The sequence below is a fragment of the Rhinolophus sinicus genome, chromosome 15, assembly GCF_057876585.1.
Source record: "Rhinolophus sinicus isolate RSI-liver-muscle chromosome 15, RSI-T2T, whole genome shotgun sequence".
Taxonomy (NCBI): Eukaryota; Metazoa; Chordata; class Mammalia; order Chiroptera; family Rhinolophidae; genus Rhinolophus; species Rhinolophus sinicus.
The window spans coordinates 40928721-40955205 of NC_142515.1; the positions used below are offsets into that span (position 1 = coordinate 40928721).

At 36.2% G+C, this 26485-nt stretch overlaps 1 protein-coding gene across 2 annotated transcripts; it reads left to right on the top strand.

The window, feature by feature from the left end:
- Window positions 1-8382: 8382 nt before the first annotated feature.
- On the top strand, window positions 8383-20085 carry CDK1 (cyclin dependent kinase 1). 2 transcript variants are annotated; one of them, XM_019731711.3, is made up of 8 exons: window positions 8383-8493; window positions 10340-10401; window positions 12162-12318; window positions 13237-13360; window positions 14359-14529; window positions 16290-16453; window positions 16555-16696; window positions 19086-19440. In XM_019731711.3, exons 2-8 carry the CDS (start codon window positions 10365-10367, stop codon window positions 19182-19184), a joined length of 894 nt encoding a protein of 297 aa, XP_019587270.1. In that variant the 5' UTR covers window positions 8383-8493; window positions 10340-10364; the 3' UTR covers window positions 19185-19440. The 2 variants fall into 2 exon arrangements, with proteins under 2 accessions (XP_019587270.1, XP_019587269.1); XM_019731710.3 differs by lacking the exon at window positions 8383-8493 and adding an exon at window positions 8501-8595 and having other exon boundaries at window positions 19086-20085.
- Window positions 20086-26485: the final 6400 nt, after the last annotated feature.

The window sequence follows — 26485 nt, forward strand, 5'->3', positions numbered from 1 at the left end:
ATTTTGAGTGGAAAATTTTAGTGATGGGAGAAAAGCTGGATTCACACCTATTTGAGAATGAGCTGTAAATTTTTTCATCTCTTTCATCTGACGCTAATAATTGTGGTGTTCCAAGAGTAATGAACACCTATTTTAAATAATCTACTATTAACCAATGATTCATCCTTGTTTAATCGCATTCTTATTTAAAGCACTTCTACTGTTCTTTAAAGAGACACTAGTGAGAATGAAATTGTCATTAAGATACACAATGTAAGAGGATTAAATATATAATTCCTATTTACCAAAATTGGTGTTAATAGTATTTCCAATAATTTATTATCTTACTAGAGTATTATTTATTTTATTGCACATAAGTGGAATATTGCATGGTGATTGAGAAGATGGGCTTTGGAGTCACAAAATTCTGGATGCAAGTCTCTGTCGTGCCTCTTACTAGCCGTCTGACACTAGGAAAATTATGTAACCTCCCTAGATCTCAGTTTCCTCATCTGAAGCTGGATATGCACCAATAAGGTTGTTGCATCTTTAAAGATAATCCATTTAAAGTGCTTAGCACAGTTCATGGCATAACTCTGAATGTTACAAAAGGTAGTAGCTATTATTACCACACTAAAACATTTAAACTGATTTACTTTGTCTATCTACACACACACACACACACACGCACGCACACACGCACACACACACGCACACACGCACACACGCACACGCACACACATAATTTCCTACATATTGACAAAGTTACACTGTATATTATCAAAAGCTTAAATAACAAAACAAATACATACACAAAGCTCAGGAAATACAGCAAAGGAAAACACAATCTCCTTAACATTCTCTTCATTTTTCATTAGGTGATCTATAAGGTTCCATCGACTCTAAAATTTTATTATTTTATAAATTCTATGATTATCGACTTTGCAAGTGTTTAGAAGCCATTAAAATGAAGATAAGCTTATTTTAAGTTTTGGAGTTTTGTCATGCTTTTAAGGATGGAAGAGGATGTCTGACTTAAACACGCATTTTCATAACTTTAACAAGCAAAGCTTCTACCATGTTTCCCCAAAAATAAGACCGGGTCTTACATTAAGTTTTGCTCCAAAAGACGCATTAGGGCTCCTCTTCAGGAGATGTCATCCTGAAAAATCATGCTAGGCCTTATTTTCTGGTTAGGTCTTATTTTGGGGAAACACGGTGTTTCTATACTACAACATACTTATTCGATATTTAACAACACACAGTTCTATTGGAATATGGACAAATTCTGCTTTAGATTCATTTGCTCTGCTGGCCTTGTTGCGTACCTTTTCTTAAGCTGTTAAAAAAGGTATTTATAAATTTTTAAAAGTACTATATTTTACTCCAGAAATATTTTGCTTGTAGTTAAATAGCAGATAAAATCTAGGAATCTCAATTTCCTTCCTTCCTTCCTTCCTTCCTTCCTTCCTTCCTTCCTTCCTTCCTTCCTTCCTTCCTTCTTTCCTTTCTTCTTTCCTTCATCCTTCTTTCTTACTTTTTTCTTTTAACAAGTTAGGTAACTGAAGAGAGTTATTCTGATTAAAATTTGAATACATAGTGATCTTTGCACTGTGAAGCCTTGGAAAGTGTTAGTTAAATGGCAATATCTTGAAAATTTAAGTAAATTGTTAGCTGCAGTATATTTCCCCTTTGGTGTGTGGCCATTGTAAAATCAACATAAAACTAATTGGATGAAAATGTTTTTAAATGATCACACATCCCATCACACTAAGGAAACAATTCTGCGTCTATTTCCTTCTAGTGTAAGCTCATGCTTTCTAACCTTGCAATCACAGTGTATGTGTCCGGGTGTGTGGTATTTGATTAAGGGAAATACCACAATTACCTATTTAATCATTTCCCCACTAGACATCTAGATTGGCACAAAATTTTTATTATACTGTGTTTCCCCAAAAATAAGACCTAGCCAGACAATCAGCTCTAGTGTATCTTTTGGAGTAAAAATTAATATAAGACCCGGTCTTATTTTGCTATAAGACCGGGTCTTATATAATATAATAAATATAATATAATAAATATAATATAATGTAATATAATACCAGGTCTTATATTAATTTTTGCTCCAAAAGATGCAATAGAGCTGATTGTCTGGCTAGGTCTTATTTTCGGGGAAACACAGTAGAAACTGTTGTAATAACTTTTTTTGAAGTATATGACTTTTATCTATATAGAATTATTCTCTTGTGATAAAATAATATTACAGGATATACTAAATTTAAAAAAACAGTATATAACTTTTTATTGCTGTATTACTTTCCTAAAGGAGGTGTGTATGTATGTGTATAAAACACAGCAACATATATAACACAGTAATATATATTTTAGGATATTAACTGTAAATAAGTATACTAAAGATATGCTTTTTTCAACTTAAATTATGTAACCAAGTGTACACACCAGAATTCATTTAACCAATTTTCTTGTTCTTTTTCTCTTTATACTAAAATCAATGAGACTTGGATGTAATATTTAATTTAAAAGCAGAGTTTGCATTCAAGGCTATAATAAGATGCTGGTTATTGTAAAAAGGCTAAATGTCAACTAGTGTTTTGTCTTGCCAATCCAGCTTTCTTGCCTTCTAAAAATGGGTACCTTGAATTTACTAACTTGTCTAGAGCTACAACCCACTAAATGTGCTTGTCATATATTTCTTAGCCATGGAATAATTGAATTAAGCTTGCAGTCATTACAAAGTATAAACAAGAAGAAAAATACTTGACTTGATACTTGAATTGATAGCAGCTTCATCAATTTTACCAATTTGTCTCTACTACCCTCTAGTGGAATCATAGTCATAATATCTTTACAGCGTTGCCTGCAGATTACACACACACACACACACACACACACACACACACACACACACGAAAATATTCAGGTTTATAAATTTCAGCGTTATAGAGTTTGTTCCAGCCTTAGGTATTATAAACTCGTGTTGGAAATTACCTTTTAATTGGTATTCTTGCTCCTCTCCTTTCCCACATTAATCCTTTCTGGAAAGTACAGCCAGATTAAACTGCTTAAAGGGAAAATGCAATCCAATCACTCCCCTGCTCAATAAAAATCCGCAGTCATTCCTACTGGACTGTTTGAAGTGCTTCTGATAAACTTCCCTACAGTGACTTCCAAAAACCTTCACAATATGAATGCAACTCTCCTTTTCATCCTTCCACCCCTTCACTCCCTATACCCACTCTGCCCTCCAGCCAAATCCCACTGGTGGATGTTCTCCAAACCAACCCTGTGCTGTTCCACTTTCTGCCTAGAATGCTGCCCACCTGGCCATCCCCACCCCACCAACTTCTTTTTCCCATTTCTATTTGCTAATGGTGTGCTCATATTCCAAGAATTATTTCAAATGCACCCTTGGTTCAGCTTTACCAAACTCCTTATATATTAGTTTGGTGCAAAAGTAATTGTGGTTTAAAAGGTTAAAAATAATAGTAAAAACCAGAATTACTTTTGCACCAACCTAGTAAATCCTATGCAAGCCAGGTACCTCTCTGACACTGTTGTCTGTTGCATATGCCGCTCCCTTTGTCTGGATGTTCTACCCAGACTCCTCTCCTTCAATTCCCATTTAAATTGACATCAGCTTTCCTTCTTAACATAAGGCAAGGATCACATCATTAATGAAGCATTATCTACCTCCTCCAGAGATTTTTTCCCCTCTCTTCTGTGATCCCATTGCAATCCATTCAAGTCTCTGTTTCAGTATCTACCAACATAGCTACTGTTTTTGTGACAGGTAGTGATCAAAGTGATTAGGAAAAATCATGTTTGTGAAGGGCTTACTATGGGTTAGACATTATGGCTTGTCTCATTTATGCTCAAAGTGACACAACTATGTTTCCCCAAAAATCAGACCAGGTCTTATATTAAGTTGTGCTCCAAAAGACACATTAAGGTTTATGTTCAGGGGTTGTCCGGTTTGGTCTTATTTTTGGGGAAACATGGGGAGTACTATTATCATCCTTTGAGTAAATGAAGCACAGAGAAATGAAGTGACTTTCTCAAAGCCACAGATAAGGGTAGTAGCCAAGATTTAAAAGGATTTGAACCTAGGCAGTTTCTGGACCCTGAGCTTTTAACCACAATGATGGCACAGCCCCTCCAGAAAGGCTCTTTGTCAGGGTAGCTTGAATGTCTCTCTTCTTACCTCTCATTTTTGAATCTGTGGTTTGGGATTGGCTGTGGAAAGAATCAAATACGATGCCTGGGGTAGGAATAAGTTTTTGTTTTGTCTTGTTGAATGAAATTGTCCACTTTCTTCTTTGCAATTCTTTTCTTTTTACACATGTTCCTATCTGGACTTTGAAGTTTTGGAAGACAAGTGCTTGGGCTGCCAATTATAACATGTATAAAATTATATCATTACCTCATCTAAACTGAATTTCTCCTGTGTCAGGAATACGCTTGTGAACACAGCGTGGACAATTATAAATATATCAGACAATTTTTGAAATCTGGAATATTTAGAACAATGCACATTAGAATTTTCATAATTCCTGTGTTTCTAAGGCACAAATTTACGAGTAGAGTATTAGTATAGACACATACGAGTATGTGAAAGAAACTTGATGTTTTCTCAAATTTGACAGAAATGCTAAAAATATACGTAACATGATCAATAATGATGTGAGAGCCACAAAAACTTTTTTGAAGTGATCAATCATAAAAAGACAGTTTGGATTAACCATGCTAAAGGAAAGACTGGATTATCTTTTCTCTCTTAATAGAAAATATTACAAAATTGTGCCATATACAGAGAAAAAGATAAACAGCTCATCAGCTGGGTGAACAAATAAGCATTTAAAATATGGATTCCAAAAATTGTAAACCCCCTCAAATGTAGGACAAAGGCAATATAAAGATCTGTCAGGCAATTAATCAAATATTTTTTAATGGATTTTGTGACTTGATGGTATTTTTTAACTTTTAATATTTTATAATTTTTTATTCTCAAATATATTTTCCATCACACTTAACTTAGCATTTTTTTTTTTTTTTAATTTAAAAAGGGCCCCTACATGATATACACTTCAGGCCTCATGGAACCTGTATCTGCCTTTGGCCATCTGTGGCCACATGGATGTCCCATGGTACATCACAATCCACATGCCCAGAGTGGTATTTTACCCCCACAACTGCTCCTTAGCCTCTCTGCAGATGGTAGTGGCATCAACCCATAGTCAAGCCCACACCCAAGCCATCCCTGATGACTCTTTCTCCCTTATTCATCACACCCAATCGACCCCTTAGGTCTTAGAGTCCTAGATTCTCAAAATAGCTCATCATTATTTCTTCCTCTTTAAACTGACCCACGCTCCTCTAGTTGAGCCCCTGTTGGGATTGTTGCAGAGCCCTCCACTGGTCTTCTGGCTCTGACGCTACCTCACTTTCCCTCCTCTCATTTTCTCTTCAGTGACTTTTCTCTCCAACTCCCATATCTGACTATGTCACTCCCCTACTCCCATTTTTCCCCTTTAATTTCATCATCCTGTCCAAATCCTGTAGCACAACCTGGGAAGGCCTTGTGAGATATGGATATCTAGTTCACTAGCACTTTCATAGTTTGAGATGCAACAGCAAAACTAGCATGGATTTCTTTTTTCTTTCTCACAATTTCATGGGTGGAAGATTTGTTCTTACTGTAGAGCTTAGCAACCTCAGCATACAACTTTTTTCTTTCCTTATGAAGTCAAGAACTTTCACCTTTTCACTTAAAGAAGTGCTTTATGGCTTCTCTTTGGCATTTTGAATTGCCAGCCTCACTACTCTTGCACTTTGGGGCCATTATTAATAAAATAAGAGTTACTTGAACACAAGCACTGTGATTCCGTGACAGTGGATCTGATAACCAAGATGGGTTTTAACTAAGTGACTAATGGGTATGGGATGCGTCTACAGAGTGGATATGCTGGACAAAGGGATGATTCACATAGGAATTGTTTATTTCTGGAATTTTCCATTTAATATTTTCAGACCATGGTAAACAGTGGGTAACTGAAATTGTGGAAAGTGAAATTGTAGTTACAAGTAACTGTTTCTCGAATTTATTTTATCTGAAAAAATACTTGTGCTAGTCTGCTTGGGCTGCCATAACAAAATACCTCAAGCTGGGTGGCATAAACAACAGAAATTAATTTCCTCACAGTTCTGGAGGCCAGAAGTCTGAGATCAGGGTGCTGGCAGTATCAGGTTCTGGTGAGAACTCTCTTCCTGGTTTATAGATGGACCTTTCTTGCTATGTCCTCCCTTGGAGGAGACAGAGTGACGGAGATTTCTTATAAAAAGGACTAATCCCACAGTGAGGACTTCAACCTCATGATATCATTTTAACCTAATTACCTCCCAAAGTCTCCATTTCTAAATATCATCATATTAGAGGGTGGGGCTTTGATGTATGAATTGGGGGTTGGGACATAAGTCAGTCCACAGCAATACTTATATCTAAAAACAAAGCAAACAAAAGCCTTATGTGCAGTGCCAACTAAGCTTTTCTTTTCCTTCTAAATGAAGTTTACTAAAATATAAGTATGAAATTTTGTGGGGCACATGACTTTCCATCCTCTCTTCTTCAGTTCTTTTTTCATATCACCTCCAGAATAGTTCTAACATACGGTTCCAAGACTGTACCTCTCCTCAGCAACTTTTTATAACAGTATTCAGGGCTCTTCAAGATTCTGACTCTAAACTCTGTTCTCTGCTTAACCCTGCACGCTAGGATGGAGGCATCCTGAATAATCTGTGCAGAATTTTAGGGCTTTTTTTCCTATGCTTAGAAGGCCCACCCCACATTTTTTTTCTCCAGTGTTCGTTCAAATATCACTTCCTCTGCTTGAATTAGTAATTTCCTTCTTTATGTTCTCACATTATCTTATAGCATAAATTACAACATAAGTGCCAGAAAGAATTCTAAGTAATCATTGTATTCTCCCACCTCCACACTTAGAGCAGGAATTGTATCTGATTCATTTTTGTGTCTATAAGTGCAGCATTGCACTGTAGAGACATTGAATACAAGTGGGACCAATGCGTAATAAACTGTAAAATGAATTTACAATAGCACGAATTTACAATAATTTCTGAAACTTCAAAAACAAAGATAGTCAAGTTAAATTAAAAAAAATCAAGCATCACAGCTGTGGAAACTTGTGGGATTCTTTATGTTGAACGTAAAGTGGATATAATGAATTACTGCCTGTTTTTAGATGGTCTCAATTAAATTCCATGCTTAGGCCTCCCAGTTACAAAGACATATATTCATTCATTAAAATCAGTACCCTAAACTAGCAGAGAACAGTCTTCTTTCCTAGAGCACTTTACTGGGGGTAGCCAGTTTTCATTTAAAATGTGAATTTGGCATTTTAAAGTTTATTAGGTTCAGGTAGAGATTTTTTCAGACCCCTACCTCCACTCTAAATGCTCTGCCTCTATCACCTAGGAGCATAAAGTTGTCAAGGCTGGGCATTTGTGCCACATATAGGGCCAGATGACACATGCTACTTGTTGTGTAAAAAGGTATTAAACACTTCCGTGTGTGATAAAAGAAGTTCCATTGCTTCTCCTAAGCTGGGTCATCTAACATACTTGTAGAGGTCATGGTAATCATTCTTTGTTCTGCATCCCTTTAAGGTCAGTGCAAAGAGAAATTCTTGCTGGGGGAATCTTATTATCACAGTTCTATTTTACTGTTCTATTTTCTTGAACATTTAAGAATGATGTTCAAGTGCAGAAATCTCTCTTAAGAATATGGTGGAGAGCAATGAAAGAGAATTTTTGATACTGGGTTACTTAAAGATTTTCTTCCCTTATAGAAGAATTATGATTTTGTTTGTTTTAAATAACATTTAAAATACCAATGTGAAAATATTTTGAAATTAAAAAAAATAAAATTTTGTTTTTAATTTTTAAATAAGTAAAATTTTAAATAAAAAAATTGAATAAAAAAGTGAGGGAAAAACAATTATATAAAGAAACATATATATTTCTTTACATTGTTGAGGACTTCTTTCAGTTTTCCATATTCTTGAAATGTGCTCCTCGGCCTAGCCCAAAAGTCATCCATTTCGATAAACATAAATATACACTAGTTTGAACAAAGTAATGGAATTTGGATCTAAGTATATTATCACTTTTGTGATGAGCTATTTGTGCACAATAAATTTTTATTGTGCTGATCTAGGAAGAGGGGAGAAACCAACCCAGACCGAACAGTAGATTCCTGATGACTAGAAACAGTAGGACGACGCTCTCCAGGAATGAAAGACAGCGCTTGCGCGCAGATTCATTTGGCGCCCGCCCTCCTGCTTTTTCTCCAGCCGCCGTTTTCTTTTGCTTTCGCGCTTCAGCCACCGGAGAAGTCCGCCCAAGCGTGACTGGGATCTGATTGGCTCCTTTGAAAGTCTACGGGCCACCTCATTGGCGAAGCCGGGACCCTTTAGAGCGGTGAGTTTGAAACTGCTCGCATTTGGCTTCAAAGCTGGCTCGGAGAAGTGAAGGAAAGGGAGAAGCTGACGCGGTAGCCACCGCTGCCCCTTTTGCCACGGGGTAACGTGCCGGGGAGTGTTGCTGGGGTCAGGGTCATGCCTGTGGGGCCGACAGGGGTCGGCTCGGGGGCTTCGGAGGGGGAGTGTTGAGCAACCGGGGGATAATTTGGAAGTTCTGCTGGGCAGCGTGGGGCCAGGCTGGGCCTCCGGCGGCCGGGCCCGGCCTTCGCCTGCGGGCTCGGGCCTGGGCGTGTGAGTGACGCCGGGTCCCAGCTTTAGAGGGAGGTTTAGGGGAGCCCAGAGCTGGTGGGGTTAAGCCGGGGAGGGCTGCGGCTGCCCTGGTTTCGGAGTTGCGGTCTGGGGTCGCGGTCGGCTCTTCTCTGGAAGAGGCCGCCCACCTGGCTAGGGGGGCTTTAGGGTCACGGTTGAAGCCAAATCCGGGCATTGAATGCTCCACGACGCCGAGCGCTGGCGAAGTGCCAGGCTCGGTCCTAGGTCCTTGTGCGCTGGTCCCCACGCCAGTCCATTGGTATTTTACATCCTGCAGCTAGTAGTACTGAGAGCCCTAGGAGGTATTCAAAAGGCCTAAAGCTGCATCCTTGATTCAAAATTGTTATGGCAGGAAAATGGAGGGAGGCTACTCGAACCCAGCTGTGAAATTGAGTTAGTTTTCAGCTAAATGCGCTCAACAATTTTATTGTGCATTAGGCATATTAAATCAGGATATTGAAGGAACGATAATTATCTTAATGATCCATTGCCATTTCGTAAAATTAAAATTTTTTTAAGGTTGACACTCATGGCCAGTGTAGTGCAGTTTTGTTCATTTAAAAAGATTTATCTCTATTTCTGGAATGATTCTGAAGATGAATGTGAGAAATAGAACTTAAGGGTCAATTACTCAGAGTATTCAGATGACCTTTATATATGATGTTATCAGTGATGGGTGTGTTAGAAAATCAAGGTAATTATGCTTTGGGTTTCTTCTAAAGTTATGTTTCATAGGCAAGCTTACCAGCCAAGGAAGTCTTGAGTGTCCGGTTATCTGCATTTCAGCTCTTTTTTTGACCATTTGTGATTTAAAAAAAATATATGTATATGTACACATATATACATATATATTTTATATGTATATAAACTTGTTCTTGAGATTGTATAGGGCATAATTAGAACTTAATCTGTGGGATTGCACCTTTTCTTTTAGGGTGCTAAATGATATTTCCTACTCTTTCAAAAAATACCTTGCAAGTGTTGATCATGTTTGTGTATGTGACTGCTAAAAACAGAAAACTCACTTGAGCAAGTTTAAACACTTATGCTTTTAACAATCTAATGAATGTGCAGTGTGACCACATTTTAGCTCCCTAGTCATGTCTTTAAATTATCTTCACAAAATCATAAAGCAGTAATAATTCAGTCAAATAACATTTGTTGAAGTATCTGGGTATAACTGGCACACACTGGTGCTCCTTAGAAGTATTCCATAAGAAAACAGACTTCTGGTTGTGTGGGAAGGACAGATAAGTTTATGTCTGAATTTAAGGGGTTTGATTGAAAGAAGCTAAACACTGGTATATGATACAAATATTTCCAGTGTTTTAGGAGCTAAGAAATGTGGGGAAATCTTATTGCTGGAGTCCTTTCCCTTGTAAACATTGTTTTAATGTAATAATTAATATTTATGAAAAGTTAATACTGCACCTAAACACTGGAAAGTACCTTACATGTAGTATTTCATTAATAACGTAAACCTCTCCTTTGAATTAGTGGCATATAGTCAAATAATTTTTTTCATCTCATTTTAGCATCTACCATACCTATTGATTAACTATGGAAGACTATACCAAAATAGAGAAAATTGGAGAAGGTGAGTACTTTTCAGTAATAGAAAAATGTTTAATGATTTAATGATGCTATAACATCTGTGACATGAAGAAATGTAAATATTTATTAAAATCCAACCTTTAAAGCATCTTAAACTACTGTGCATTAATATATATGTCCTTTACATAAATAACTTAAACACAAGAAATAACAAAAATGTTCACATTTCAAGAGAATTGAAATTATTCTGATATGACTCTGACAACCCTCCTCCCCCATAGTCCTGCATTCTTCTAATACTAAGTACTTAAAGCAATATTTGTATTTTGAGAAGACTAGCGATATCTTGTGTATGTGTTGGGGCGAGAAGTAAGGGCAGTAGAATTATGTTAAGTTTCGTAATACACTTTTAGTCTCCTACAATTATTTTTAAGATGATAAAATCTTTTTACCTAAATCTTTTGAACTGGTTTCAATAATTGACTATTACACTAATTTAAATAAGTTTTCTATTGTGTTCCCCTAGGTTTAAATGATGTGTGTACATGTTTAAGCTATTCTTTAGGTTGGTGCAAAAGTAATTGCAATTTAAAAGGTTAAAAATAATTGCAAAAACCGCAATTACTTTTGCACCAACCTAATAAAATCAATAATCTAATCATTTGTTCTCTTTCTGTAGTACTTTCATTAAAGTTTTTAAAGACTATATCCATATGTTATAAATGAGGGATAAAAATATCCCTCTGCCTGTTTTTTCTCCACCAAACAGCATATCTTACGTTTTATAGGTGTCTTGATATTAACATTCTAAACTCTCCAGGACCAAATGATGACATAACTTATAGCTTACAATTTGCTACCAGAGTCTAATTTATGTAGGTTCTATTTGAGGAACATTTCCAACTATATCTTTCGTGTGCTCCAAAACCTTACTTGTATAGGAATACTACTAAAAAGCCAGGGGAGGTAGTAGAAGGAATTTAGTAAGATAATAATGACAAGTTTGGGTGGTGATTGGGTTGGAGATAGATTCTTTTAACTTAAACTTTTGTATGATTTTTTTAAAAAATAAATTTACTTAAAAAATTTTATTATACCCATTCAACTACACTAATTTTGTTACTGAGTTAAAAATAAGTTTGATTAGCACATCTAAGGCAGTAATTACCTTTTTCTACCTTGGGAGAAACTGATAAAAGCTATAGAATAGACCTTCTCCCTAGAAAAATGCATTCGAATCACTTTTGAAATTATACTGATGTCATAGAAAAATAGCAAAAGCTATTCAACAAAATTTTACATATAGTTAAGCGGTTCAAGACTTCCTTAAAATTTCCAACCCCGGTTTGAAAAGCACTTATCTAGAGGATTAAGTATACCATGTATATGAACTTGACTTAGCTAACTATGTAATCCATCTCCCTTATTGCCACTTCCATGCCCAGATCCCTTATATTGATATTGTGAAGTCCAACTATCAGAATCAGTGTTTTCATCAACTTCTGAATGGGTCTGAAGCTTTTCTACTGTGTGGTAAATAATGTGACCTTTATTGGAGTTAATAAATATTTAATGAAATATTTTATCCCCATTCTTTTCTGGATGAGGATAGACTATATATTTGAAATGCATAAAGCACTGTATACAGAGTTTTCTGAAAGTGTCACAGTAACTCCTGTTAGTAATATTTCCTGAGCCCAAATCTTTACACTGTTCTATGCCTGTCTTATTGCTGGGTAGGATATTTGAATCTTTAGGTTGTGGAGGGTGTCACATAGCAGACATTTGTTTTGTCTATTTCAGGTACCTATGGAGTTGTGTATAAGGGTAGACACAAAACTACAGGTCAAGTGGTAGCCATGAAGAAAATCAGACTAGAAAGTGAAGAGGAAGGGGTTCCTAGTACTGCAATTCGGGAAATTTCTCTATTAAAAGAACTTCGTCATCCAAATATAGTCAGGTATGGTATAATATCTGAATTCTAACCATTTTCCCCATACTATTTAAAATGGGGATTTCAATGTGAGCAATTTATACATTTGCTTAATTTTTGGTGTAACCTCACTGGGTGGAAAAAAAATACTATTTTTGTTAATTGAGAATGCTGGGCATGGCATAGGCTGTAAAGGGAACAGAGTTAAAGGAGCTTGAGCTTGGTCATAGATACTAGTATTTAGGGCTGGAAATCAAGGTTAATTGGCCATGGGTGAAAAGGAAGACCTTTTCACTGAGCTTTGTTAACTCTCCCACTCTGAAAGCTCTGGTCTTTAAAGATCCCTTCATCAGAGTCCTAAGACAGGCAGTTAGGTCAGATGAAAGAGTTTTTTCTTTGTTGTTTATTTGTTTTCTTTTTTCTTTTTAAATATTTGGGCTGGTGTTTTGTGGGTTTGTCTTTCTAAAGGTCCAAGTTAGGATTTAATTGATTGCGGGGGTGGGAGAGGGGTGGTTGGAGATAGGTCAGCTATTAAGGTCAGATATTACTTTAAAATTTATAATTTACTTAATGTAAAGACAAGCTCTGAACAATAAGCAGTCAACCTAAAAATGTTCTTTTGGAATATAAGTGGTTTGACAGCAACTCCTATATAATACAACTTAACTTCCCATTGCTGCCCTGCAATTCCTTTCTAAAGTTCTTATTTAGCTCTAGTGAAGGTTTTCACCACTAGGGAAGCTACCATCTCTTCTTTCCCAAAACAGTATGTATTTGTTATAGAAAATTTCTTATAGCCCCACTTTTTGTAATAGCCACTGGGAAATTTAGGGAAGTTTTTTTGATTTTTTGAGAGAGGTCAGAAATGTGTGCTAGATTTGTTTTTGTTTTTGTCTTTTTTTTTTTTTTTTTTTTTTTTTTGGTCATAATTATTTTATTCTTTAGTCTTCAAGATGTGCTTATGCAGGATTCCAGGTTATATCTCATCTTTGAATTCCTTTCCATGGATCTAAAGAAATACTTGGATTCTATCCCTTCTGGTCAGTTCATGGATTCTTCACTTGTTAAGGTAAGAAGCTTGCCTAATTTTATTAGTAATTATCCACTGTGAATGTAAAAGATCTACTCTATAGAAGTGCCTGTGTTTTGTGGCAGTATGCTTGGAAAAAGTGTTAGAAAGTAGAATGAGGAAGAAAAGAATATTTTATTTTCTCCCCACAGTCTAGAGATTAGATTGTTAACAGTTAAGTTTTTACTAAATAGTGCTTCTAGTTATAAAGTGAAAAGTAGTGCCAGAGATAACATAAAACTCAAAAGTATGTTAATATTGTTGGAAACTAGGATATTCTGGTCAAGTGACATAAGCCTAAGGCAAGATGGTGGTTGTGGTGGCAGGTGGTTTTTTTCCCCCCTAAATTCTGGTTTTGATTATTGTAGATATTTTCTGTCCAATTATAAAAGTATACACAATTTTTTTTAATAAGTACTGAAGTATATAAAGTAAAAGTGCCTTGTATTTATATCAGCAAACCACTCCAAGTCACTTACTCTGAACTACTAAACAGGATTTTCTGATCATTGTATCTATTTAAACATATAATCATACTGTGCTCTTCGTCATTTCTTTTGGAATCTGACAGTGTCTCCAAAGAGGAAATGAACATGTAAAGATAAAGGATAGAGATGAAAAAGACTAATTTTATTCAAGATAGAAATAGAGTTGCTATAAGTATATAGAGTAGAAGTTTAAGTAACTTTCTGTACAGAAAATGAATTTGTGACTTAAGAATCAAGGACTGAAAATAAGTAAAAAAGACTAAATGAGTTCATATGAATATATAGATGTGTACAAAAGGAGAATATTTTTGTCTAAGGTGTGTAAACATGACATTGTATATAAATGGGCTTTTTAACCTTAAAATGATTCTTGTTAATCTCAACTGGCTTGAAAGCTTTTTTTGATAGTTAAATTATTTGCCTATGTCATCTTTGAAACAAACTCACCAAGATTATTTAGAAAATCGTTATGTGCTACAGTTAAGTTGCGAACATATTTTCTTCTTCCAGAGTTATTTGTACCAAATCCTACAAGGGATTGTGTTTTGTCACTCTAGAAGAGTTCTACACAGAGACTTAAAACCTCAAAATCTATTGATTGATGACAAAGGAACAATAAAACTGGCTGATTTTGGCCTTGCCAGAGCTTTTGGAATACCTATCAGAGTATATACACACGAGGTATGTAGAATTGTGGTTTGGGTTGCTTTTGAAAATATGTGATTGCTGGATTGTCTTCTGTATTTCTTCTTTAGTTCAAGAAAGAAATGCTCAAAAAACATTTCTATTCTGTGCCAGTATCAATTTATTGCTTCTCAGCTCCAAATTCACCCTTCACTGCATTCTATGTGAAAATGGAACTGGAACCTTTAAATGTTTTTCCTTTGCCAGGGTGCAATGTTAAACTTTTTGTCAGACGAGGGCAGACGAGGGTGCTGAAAAGGCATTGCAGGAGGAAGGGATTTTCCTTGCTATAGTTTTTAGAATTCTCATTATTTCTTACTAGTAAATCTCATTTCAATCCCATTATAGTTAATAAACCTTATAGTAAACTTTCCCCCATTCAGTCACTGTGGTTTCTGTCTTAATTGGATCCTCTCTGATATACAACCAAATTGGCTAAAAGACTTTGTTGCTTAAGGAGTACTGTTTCAGATACATTTAGAAGCTACTAAATATAATCATGCTTTTTCAGTGTTATATTGATGGCTTGGCATTTCGTTGTTACATCTGGAGGGAAAAGGAATATTGAGTTGTATAGTAAAGGATTGTAGTCATGCTTCACTTAACATCCGGGATATTTCTGAGCAGTGTGTCTCTAAAGTCATTTCATCATTGTGCAAACATAGAGCGCATTTACACGAACCTAGATGGTAGAGCCTGCTATATCTTTAGGCTATATGGTATAACCTATTTCTCCTAGGCTACAAAGCATTGATCCATTTATGTATCTAAACAGAAAAGGTACAGTAAAAATACGGTATAAAAAATAAAAAACAGTTTACCTGCATAGGGTACTTACCATGAATGGAGCTTGCAGGACTGCAAGTTGCTTTGGGTGAGTCACTGAGTGAGTGGTGAATGAATGTGAAGGCCTAGGACAGTACCGTACAGTACTGTAGACTTTATAAACGTTGTGCACTTAGGCTACACTAAATTAGGAGAAAATATCGTACCATTGCTCTATGACATTAAGATGGTTATGATGTCACTAGGCAATAGGAAGTTTCAGCTCCATTATAATCTTATGGGACCACCGTCATATATGCCATCCATCATGGACCAAAAAGTCGTCATGCAACACATGACTGTATTGGAAAACACTGTCTTCTGTGGAGTTGTCTATCCTTGAGCCCAGACTGTCCCCAAAATCAAAACTCACCTGGTTAGATGTGTTGGCTTTTTATCATCCCGTTATATTATTTTTCCCATGGCTGTAGATTATTTGGTTTCCATTGGCTTAAACAGATGCCATTGACGTCATTAATTCTTAAGTTAGAGGTGATATTGTTACCACTGTGATAAATTACATATACTAAAATAATAAGTCTAGATCACTAATAAACTGTTATGTGACTTATTCGTGATTTTAAAATGTAAGCAGTGCATACATTTTGTACAGTGTTACCCCAAATCCATTATCATATGGGGTTTTTTTTGAAACGATAAGGCTTATCTCAGTTTTTTGATCCACACTTGAATGATTTGAAAAGCCAGACTTGGTATGCTTTCATCTGTTCTCCCTCCCCCATAATGAATAGAACTTAGAAATGAAATATTTATCTTCCATTTAGTATTTTGTGTATAGTTGACTTTTAAACAATGTTTTCAGAGGCACTCATACTGCCTTCTAAAGGACATTTCTAATGAAGTATAAATGTTTACATTTAGGTAATTTAATGCACCACATTTATTCAGTGTGAAAATTTGCTTTGTAATAGGTAGTAACACTTTGGTATAGATCTCCAGAAGTATTGCTGGGGTCAGCTCGCTATTCGACTCCAGTTGACATTTGGAGTATAGGCACCATATTTGCAGAATTAGCAACGAAGAAACCACTTTTTCATGGGGATTCAGAAATCGATCAACTCTTCAGAATTTTCAGGTATTTCTGTTCGATACTTAAGCTGTTAAGAACTTTAAAGACAACATGAAAATAACAACAAGATTATACTTTAATAATTTTTGTTTTGCTGTGGCTTTTAGAGCTTTGGGTACCCCCAACAATGAAGTGTGGCCAGAAGTGGAATCTCTACAGGACTATAAGAATACATTTCCCAAGTGGAAACCTGGAAGTCTAGCATCCCATGTCAAAAACTTGGATGAAAATGGCTTGGATCTGCTCTCGGTAAGGAGTGCCCTTTATACTGACCAATACTATTGATGATTCTGAATGTACTTAACCTTTTACTTGGGAAATAGGAAGAAAACCAACACATACTGAGATAGGCACACAACTTTATGTCTGTTATGTTTATTGTATTATTAGCTCCATTTTAGGTACTAAAAAATCCTAGTGGTTTTGAGAGGAATTTAGTATTAGTTGTTATTTTCTTCGATTTTTTTTTTTTTTTTTTTTTTTTTTTTAATCTGATAGACAGCTACAGATATCCTGTGAAGGAGAGGCCAAGGTTAATATACCTTTGTTGTTTTTTTAAGTTGCCTTTCCAGCTTTTTTGTCTCTGTATTTACTGCATTTTGGTTTATCCTAGTCATAGGTGTTTATCTTATTGCTTGATAATTGCTTGATATTTTTAGTTATTAAAAGCTTTTTACTGTGTGGACTCCCATTTCTTACTTTGTGCCTTGTTTCCACATCAGAAATCTTAAGAGGAGGACTGATGTAGTTCTTGAAAAAATCTTTCTTTTACAGTATTTTGCTGAGTATAATTGCATTTTTTGCCCAAATTTGTGAGAAAAAAATAAGGAAGCGCATTATACATGGGTAGTACTAATGCCGTATCTATATAAATGTTTTTAATTCTTTCATTGGTGCTTTTGAGTTAAAAGTGTAACTCTAGAAATCAATAACGATATCCGTATGCAAATAATACCTGGAAATACCATAATCGGTTTTGTTGAACTCAAGACAAACTTGCAGTGACAAAGAGTTCTTGGCCTACTATGATGTGTAAATATTGTAAATTTGTTACCAGTATATAAAATTTCTTGTACCTTGTATCTATCTGTTCTTGTGTTTTGTAATTATTTGTTACATAAAATGTCTTGTACCATAATATGTTAAAAATGCTAAAATTCCTTTATAATACAAAAAACAAATACCTAAATGTAGACAAATAAAAATTTGAATTAAAAAGAAAAACGAAAGATTTTTTTTCCCTGAAAGTTTGGGCAAAAAACATGTGTGCGCATTATACATGGCAAAATACAGTACATTGCCATTCCCAACTAACAGTTGTTTTCTTTAAAAAATGATAAAAACACTATTAGGATAAAAATATAAATTGTCCTAGGCCTGCTTCAGGAAGTTTGTTTTAGAACGGTATTTAAATATGGAGCTTTTAGAAGGAACTAATTTTTGTAAATGTTGGGTTACTTGATTCCAGAAAAAAGATTTTGGCAAGTTATGAAATAAAAATATAAATGATTGCATTATCATCATATACATTTTCTTGTTGGTCTTTGGGCATCTTTCACACTTTGTAAATCATTGTGCACAAACTCAGCTCAGATTTCCCAATTGTTTATAGTCCAAAGTCTTTTACCTGCTATTCAATATTTTATATATCAATATTGTTGATTTGACATAAAAGGCCTTCCATATTCTGGGCCCAATCTATTTGTAATTCTTGGATACAAAGAATTTCACTTCGTTAACAGAACAATCAGATACTGTAAATCAGGGTTCCTTGGTCTAGCCACTATTGACATCTTGGACTGAGTCATTTTTTGTTGCTGGGGGCTGGTTACAAGATATTTAACAGCATCGTAGTCCTCTGCCCTATAGATGCTGGTAGCACGTTCCACCCCGTTGTGACAACCAAAAAATGTCTCCAGACATTGCCAAATGTCCACATGGGGCAAAGTCTCCTAGTTGAAAACATTATTCCAGTAAATCATAAATCAGGTTCGGTTTCAAATTGCAGCTTTAGCACTCCTTAGCTCTATGAACTTGGGCAAATTAACTGCTTTGAGCTTAAGTAATGTCTTAATTTATTAAGTGGAACTAATACCTACCTTTTGTTGTGAGGATTAAGTAACATGAAAGGTGCTAGATACAAAATAAGAGCTCAAATGGTAGACAGTAAAACGATCTTGTCTGCTTGTTGATTTGATTGTCTTTAAGATTAATTCTTTAAGATAAAATTTAAGATCAATATAAAACCAGCTTTTTCTGGCAATGTGTAAATTAATTTCAATACTAGATTGTCTTGACTATGATTTGTTTAATGACTCATTTTAACTGTTTATAACACATTGTGCTCTGGTTTTGTTTTTATTTGGAATTTGATAGAAGCTACATCAGAAACCACTAGGTTTTCGAGATATCTGATTTAAGGAATAATTTGTTCTAGAGTTAGAGAGTGAAGTATAGAGGATGAGACGTTTATGTGGTTTGGTATTGAACTAATGGAAATATTCATTTAGTAGATTTTCAGTAAAAATTAGCTTATGACTTAATTGGTAGAGAAGTTCAGACTTTACAGAGTTTTTTTAAATGGTTCATTTCTTAAATAAAAATCTTTCTTTTTGTCTTTCTCCCCCCCCCCCCCCAGAAAATGTTAGTCTATGATCCTGCCAAACGAATTTCTGGCAAAATGGCACTGAATCATCCGTATTTTAATGATTTGGACAATCAGATTAAGAAGATGTAGCTTTCTGGCAAAGAGTTTCCGTGTGTTGTATCAAGAACACAGTTATATTTCTACTCTCAACTCTATTTTTGTCTTGTGTATTTTTCTTTTCTTCGTTGTAAAACTCAAGCTGCACTTCATTTTCTAATTTCAAAAGTTGTAACTTAAAAATGTAAATATTGTTCTATATGAATTTAAATATAATTCTGTATTATATGTGTGTAGATCTCACTGTAACAACTGTTTGTTACTATAATAAAACTAAATTTAATGCTGATGTCAGGAATGGGGAAAATTCTGAGTTAGCTTAAACCACCTCAAACCTTACAGCAGTCTGGTTTTCCTACAGTTGGAACTACTAAAATTTAGGCAAGTATGCTAAGTTCAAAGTTGATAATGCTTTGAAGTATTTGTATGTTCTGAATGTTTAAATTTTCTTGTCATTGTCTTGCCATGTGGTAACTATACAACCGCCTGAAGATGAATGTTTGTCTACTGGTATTTCAATTTGTGACCTAAATGTTGAAGCATTCAGAATAAGAAAACTATTCAAATTTGAGAAATGTTAAATTTATAGAGATTTTCATTAACTTAGAAAACTAACAGAGGATGCTTGGAGTTTGCTAAGTTTTGCAGTCGAAGATCAAGGGCTGTCCACAGCAGGAAGGAACAGTTTAGAGAATTTATGACCCTCCTATTTTTAGGTAGGTTATCAACGCTGTTTGTCTGGTTGAATTCTTATGCCTTGGTCAGAAGTAATAACTATAAAAAGGAGTTACTTATGTGGCTTTCAGTTGTAACTTTAAAACTTTATTTGCAAATTTTGACATAGTGTTTATTAGCAGCCTTCTTAGAAGGTTCTGATGTATAAGTGTTTAGCTCAAGTCTCTAACTTTGGTAATTAAATTGTTTAATAATGCTGCTCATTGTGATTCTTACTTAAATTATTTGTTAAAGTCAAGAGAAATGTCTGTAAAAATAGTTTTATCATTTTTAGTGTACATCTATCCTGTGACCAGATGGCCTCTATTTTCCCCCCTGGTTACCCATGGCTAGAACAGGCATTCCTTAGTTATTGATCCTGACACCTAATTGATTGGATATGTAAAGGGTGATCTACCTTATCTATGCTGTCTTGGAATTTTTTCACTCTGTAGGACAAAGTGTGGGTCACTTTCTCTGGCAGTGGGACTTGTAAATGTGAGGTTGGTGGTCTTGTTCTAGGTCCTTTGATGGAGGCCTGCAGTAAGAGAATGTGGAGCCTAGAAATGGACCTCATTTGGGGTCATAATGTGGAGAGTTACTAAGAATTTATGGTAGGAATTTGGTAAATGAAAGGTCACAAAAGATTTAATTGAGATGGTGAAATGGCATATCTACAGATATGTTTTCTTAGCCTGTGAAGTAAAAAATGATGGTTTTCAAATTGTGGATTATAACCTTTTAGTGGTTCGGGACCAGCATTAATCAAGAATCCTCACCCTGTCTCTTGCCCCATGTAGAAGAGAAACAATTGGCCTATATTTTATAACCATTTCCGGTACTTTTGTTTTAGTAATATATATACATAGGTGTTTAAAGTGTTTGAATGTTTGGGGCCTTGTGGATTTGGTAGAAGCAGCATGGAACCTCATTGGTATTGCTCCATGGAGTCCAATTGTTTGAAAAGTCTATAATTCATCAATTTAGAACCTACTTGGTGGACCAGGGCAATGAGATGGTAGAACACTGTTATCTATTGCTGTAATGAGTGATTGTGTAGTCCTATGTGAAGTGTTTATGTCAGCTTCCGTGCCTGGACGAAAAGCTACCGAAGTGGATCATCTCATGCATATTTTTTGATTGGCTTGTGCTATGGTGCTTCTGAGTAATTTCAAAATGGAGCTTGTCTCTGGCCCAGTCTTAAATCTCGTACACTAGGAACACCTGGGACTAGCTGGTTCTGCCCTGAACAATTCAGAAATGGAAAACTGGGAAATGGATTCCAGGAATTAATTTTTCAAACGTTCCCCAAACTGGTTCTGAGGCAGCCAGTTATCCATTTGGTGATGAGTTTAACAACTTTGGACCTACATCTAGTTTTAGTTGTCTTAAAACTTCATGACATCGTGCAGTATCTTTAACTTGTTCTCTTTCTGTTCCAGCCTGTACTCTAGAGGGGAGGGGGCTGTGTATTTCATCACCAATCTAAGACTTTCATGCACTGGAACATACCATTGACAATTGCTCTGTCTCAAGACTACAAGTCTCTAGAGGAGGGTATTTAAATTTGTTTTTTCAAGTTTAAATATATAAGCAGTTACAAGTGCTTGAAGAGCCTTTGAAACAAACTTGTACATTAGTTCCTAGTTAATAATAGGTCAGCTTCAGTCTTGTCCCCAAGACTAACATCATAGTCACACGAGTCAGGGAGGGTCCATTTTGCATTGAGGACAGAGCAAAGACGTGCTTGTGGGATGAAGAGCATATTGGGCATCGTTCACACAGGTTTGTGACAAGGTAGAGTATTGAATAAAGGAAGGAAGGAAGGATAAAGCTTTCCTGAAGGGGGAGGATGCTTTCTGACTTAAAAATAGCATTAGGAAAAGGCACAGGTGGGGTAGTCATGGTCTTGACGAGGATGGTAACGTGAGTCCTTTTGGAGAAGGAGGTGAAGTTGAATGAAGTATTTGGAGACAAGAATAGACCTTTTCAATCCCATGCCATAGTGGAAATACCAAGTTTCTAAGACATTTGAAAAGCTTCAGGGGGTGGCCACTTAGCAACGTTGGTTAGAGCGCTGGTTAGAGCGCGGTGCTCTTAACAAAACTGTTGCCAGTTCGATCCCCACATAGGCCACTGTGAGCTGCGCCCTCCACAAGTAGATTGAAACAACTACTTGACTTGGAGCTGAGGGGTCCTGGAAAAACACACTTAAATATAAATAAAAAAGGTTTAAAAAGCTTCAGAAGAAATGAGAGTCGTAGACTTCATTGTTGAGAAAAGATAGAAGCCTGTCCTCCACAGCTGAAGGTCTGTGGTTTTCCAACTTGCATTAGGATCTCCTGGAGAGCTTAAAACGTTTCTGGTCCATTTCCAGAATCTGGTTCAGTAGGTCCTATGTGACTGAATATGCTTTAAGTTCCCAAGTGATGATGCTGATGGTTCAGGGACCACACTGAGAATCACTACATAGGTAGTTTGCAGAATTTCCTTCGTAAAAAGGTCTTTATTGCTCATAATCATTGTTTTCACTGTGGCTTCTAGTATTGGTTGTGTAAAATGGTACTGATAAAAATGTATGCCTATTGACCTTTCAAAGAACCTACAAACTTTGGAGGAACGTTTATATATGAGTGCCTACTTTTTACCAGTCAGGAGTACAGATCTGTAGAACACACTTTTCTACAGGCAGTCATCCTTTCCCTTGAGTTAGGATTTCAAAGCCATGCTATCTGTTAAGGAAATACTGCAACAACAAAAAAGCAGAAGATATTAGGAGAATTTATTTGCTAATGAATATTAGTAGTTCTTTATGTTTGTAAAGAGCTTCGTAGTAATTAAGTAGCATATGCTATTTCAATAGACAGAAACTTCCTATGCTATAAAAACACTCTTAACTATATAAGCCAGAATAATTATACCAAATAGTCAAGTTCTTCAGATAAGCTCTGGAGCTTGAGCTTTATCAGTGTAAATGAGGAGTTCACCCAAAGGGTTTATGCAACGGGGAATATTTTATTAAGAATAGTATATACAAAGGCATAGAGGAATAGAAGGGTGCAGTACATTCCAGTAAGATAAAGTTATTTGTTCCAGTTAGAACATAGAATATGTAGGTGAGCAGTGGAGGATGGGATGGCAGTCCTGAAAAGCTGTGTAGGTCATGCTAAGGAGCTGAGCATTTTCCTGCAGGTGATGGAGAGACTGAAGGCTTTAATGCCGGAAAATGACATGATCAGACTCTAAAATCTGGAGGGTGAAAGGATAGTTCCAGGCAACAAAGATTAGGAACCCAAAATGCAAGAGAATATTTCCGGTGACCCCACAGCTGGAAAGCCAGCCTCTAGAGTTTTTTTGTGTGCCTCACAATAATCGTACATGTTTTCATAACTTTTAAAATTAAGACTAAAGTGTTACAAAAAAAATACCATAACATTCTTTATAATACAGAGAGAAAAGATCCATTTCCCAGCTGAGCATGAGTCGTGAGTCTCAATGGTTCTGGGATCATGACAAACATATTTATGTGCAAGAAAATATAAATGTATTCATGAAATGCATTCACTACTTCTAAGATCCAAGTGGGAAGCAGAGCATGTGCTCCATCTTAAATCTTGCTAGAGTTTAAACATAGTTTTAGAATTGCTTTTTGGCTTATTTGAAATACTTCTCATGCACAAGCATTAATGAAAAGGCTCAGAACGTAAAAAGATTGTCATTTTCCAGGTGAGCACAACAGTTTTGACTAGTCAACATCAACCTGAAGCTCCATAAGGTGGATGACAAAAAAAAACACCAACCAAACAAACCCAAAAGAACAGACTAACTGCAATTTAATTATCAGATAATAAGCATTGTGGTAGTTATTACATATTCATAAGGTCTCATACTAGAATAGCTAATGTACGTATAAAAGAAAAATAGCAAAGAGCTCAACTCCTATGTTTTCTCAAGAGAAATAACTCCTATGTTTCCATGTTTGGAATATCTCCTGGCATGGCCAAAAAGCAAGGAATAAATAAACACAATAATTCAGTGTGCCTAATGGCAAAAAATAAAAGAATTATTCACAAACAGAAAACTGGACTTTGGAGCAGATGTTTATTTAAAATACAAACAGCAACTCCTCCTTTTCCTGTTATCTCCAATTATGTGATGCAACATTTTTACCAGAAGGAGAGCTTTTTAAAAGCAGCCTTCCAGGGAGAGAATAAACAATACTATATTTGGCCAGCAGCTGCTTTTGGAGAAGGAGATGTCAGCAAAGCTGAATGTTGTTTAAAGGAAACCAATTATCCAGCTACCTTTCACTTGGATCAGAGTAAATAAGGCACTTCCCTATTTGCACTGAAATGTTTTGTCTAGGACTTAAATATTAGATATTAGTCAGATATTTCACTTCCTGTCATTTGCCATGTGGAGCAAATGGATTTAAAGAAGTAGTCGTGTTTGATTTTGCTGCCAGAACCACTTTAGGTCATCCCGTGCTTCACCAAGCTGTTGCTTCTTTGCTTATTCACCAGCCACTATTTATTGTGTTCAGTTTAAAGCAGTGTTGACAGACACATGAAAACCCAGAGAACCTAGTGACATAGAGGGTGGTTGCATGTGTTGACTTCATGCAAATGGTCAAACAATTGAAAGTTTATGAGTAATGTCTCATGTAGAATTTGAAATAATGCAGATGCTCCCAATTTTTGAAAATTGTTTTTAAGGTTGGCAAGCCGAGTGAACTGTATACAACTGGTTTATGCTGTTACCCCACGGTGATTTGCTGCTAAGACTGGAGTAGCAGCAGCCCTTTGTCAGGCTGGGGTTTCCCTGAGTTAGAGCTGCAGGTGTCTGTAGTGACGACTCTGTACTTACGTTAACATTTTCTGTTTTATAACTTGAAATATTTTTACATTCTGAAGCAATCTCAACACTCATTACATGGAGGTAACAATGCTAGGGCTGAAAAATAGGCCAGAAAATGAACCATTTTAGAGTCAACTTCGGATGTGCTCTCATGTCACCAAGAAGGCCAAACAACTCCCACGATACATTTTTGAGTGAGTATTCCACGAAATGTTAGTGATAACCTTGAGAAAATAAAAAGCAGCGTTAAAGCAAATAAAATGCAATCGTTGTAGATTTTAAGGAAGCATCTCCATACTTGATGCTTACTTCTGTGCAAAAAAACAGCATTGAGTTGTGCAAGTTCTATATAAAAATCAGTATATGATTTTCACAGAAACAGTTTTTAGAAAATAATTCTGGGACAACACAGGTTTGATGATTCTCTAAATGTTTGTTTATCCAACAAATATGTCCTGACCACGCATTACGAGCCAGACACTGTGCTAGGATGTGAGGACACAGTTCAGCGACACAGACTCATTGTAGGGGAGACGGGTTACATGCAAGTAAAGAAATGTAATGGGATGTTAGACTGGGACTCTTCCTGCACGTTCTTACTGAGGCCAATCAGATGGTTATAGTTATCAGAATTCCATATCTGACATGCAGATTTACAAAGAAGTGATTTTAAGAACCTGTCCCACAACTTTTAGGCCCAGGATGAGCTACACAATTTCCAGAGCCCAGTGCAAAATGAGAAGGTAGGGCTTCTTGTTAAAAACTCACCAGGAAATTTTAGCAGCAGCAGACTGTTAAAACCAAGCACAGGGCCCTTCAAAGTGGGGGGTCCTGTGTGACTGCACCAGCCACATGCCTATGGCTGGACTTGTGCAGGTCCTTCATCCAAAGAAAAGAAAAAGGCTTCAGAGTGGAGAGGAGAGATTTTGGGGTGGTGATCTTTGCAGAGCTGTGCTGTACTTCAAAAGTGTTCCCTTATAACCCAAGTCTAAGGGGAAGTGCTTCAAAGGCTCCCCTTGAAAAACTCTGAAGACGTTTCGTGCCATTGTGAAACAGAACCGGTGCCTGCTTGAGGCATGAAGAAACGTAAGAACTGTGACTGGGAGCCTAACTCCTGCCCACCAGATCTGCAAGACAGAACACTGCGAGGGGACCCACTTGCACGTCTAGCGCTTGTGGGACCTGGAGTTGATTGTTTGCCTAACTGGATTAGCACCAAGAGGGAGAACAAAGGCTAGAGAGGGCAGATTTGGGTCAGTCTGCACTTGCCAAATGGCATTAAGCCTACCTCTAAAACTAGGATAATGGCGTCTCTTCCTGCCTTTTAGAATAGCCAGGCCTGTATTGCACATCCTCCAAGCTCTTTGTAGAGTTAAAGTTTAATATATTGTGAAATATTTTTGATATGAACTGTAAATAGCCATATACACTGCCACCATGCATCCATAACCCAATGTCTTTATTACTGTATGTTTGAAACCCTCAATGTATCTGTCCCTAGTCACATCTCCTTTTCCCCCAAAAAAGATTTTTTCTTTATACTTTTTCAGTTTTATAATTTCACCTGTCTATCATTTCTATCGCTCTGTTTATCTGTCTGTCTTCATTATCATCATATTATATGCTTTAATGCTTTACATAAAGGATATGAAAGATCCTGAAATTTATTTAGTTTGGCTTTGGGAGATTATTTGTGTTGATAAATGTAGCTGTAGTTCATTTGCCTTCACTGCTATAGAGTATTCCATTGCTTGACTCTACCG

Coding starts and splice junctions, on each gene's coding strand:
- CDK1 (XM_019731711.3), top strand. CDS start 10,365: ATGGAAGACTATACCAAAATAGAGAAAATTGGAGAAG. Junction 13,361..14,358: donor TGGATTCTTCACTTGTTAAG/GTAAGAAGCTTG, acceptor TTCTTCTTCCAG/AGTTATTTGTACCAAATCCT. Junction 16,454..16,554: donor CAACTCTTCAGAATTTTCAG/GTATTTCTGTTC, acceptor TGTGGCTTTTAG/AGCTTTGGGTACCCCCAACA.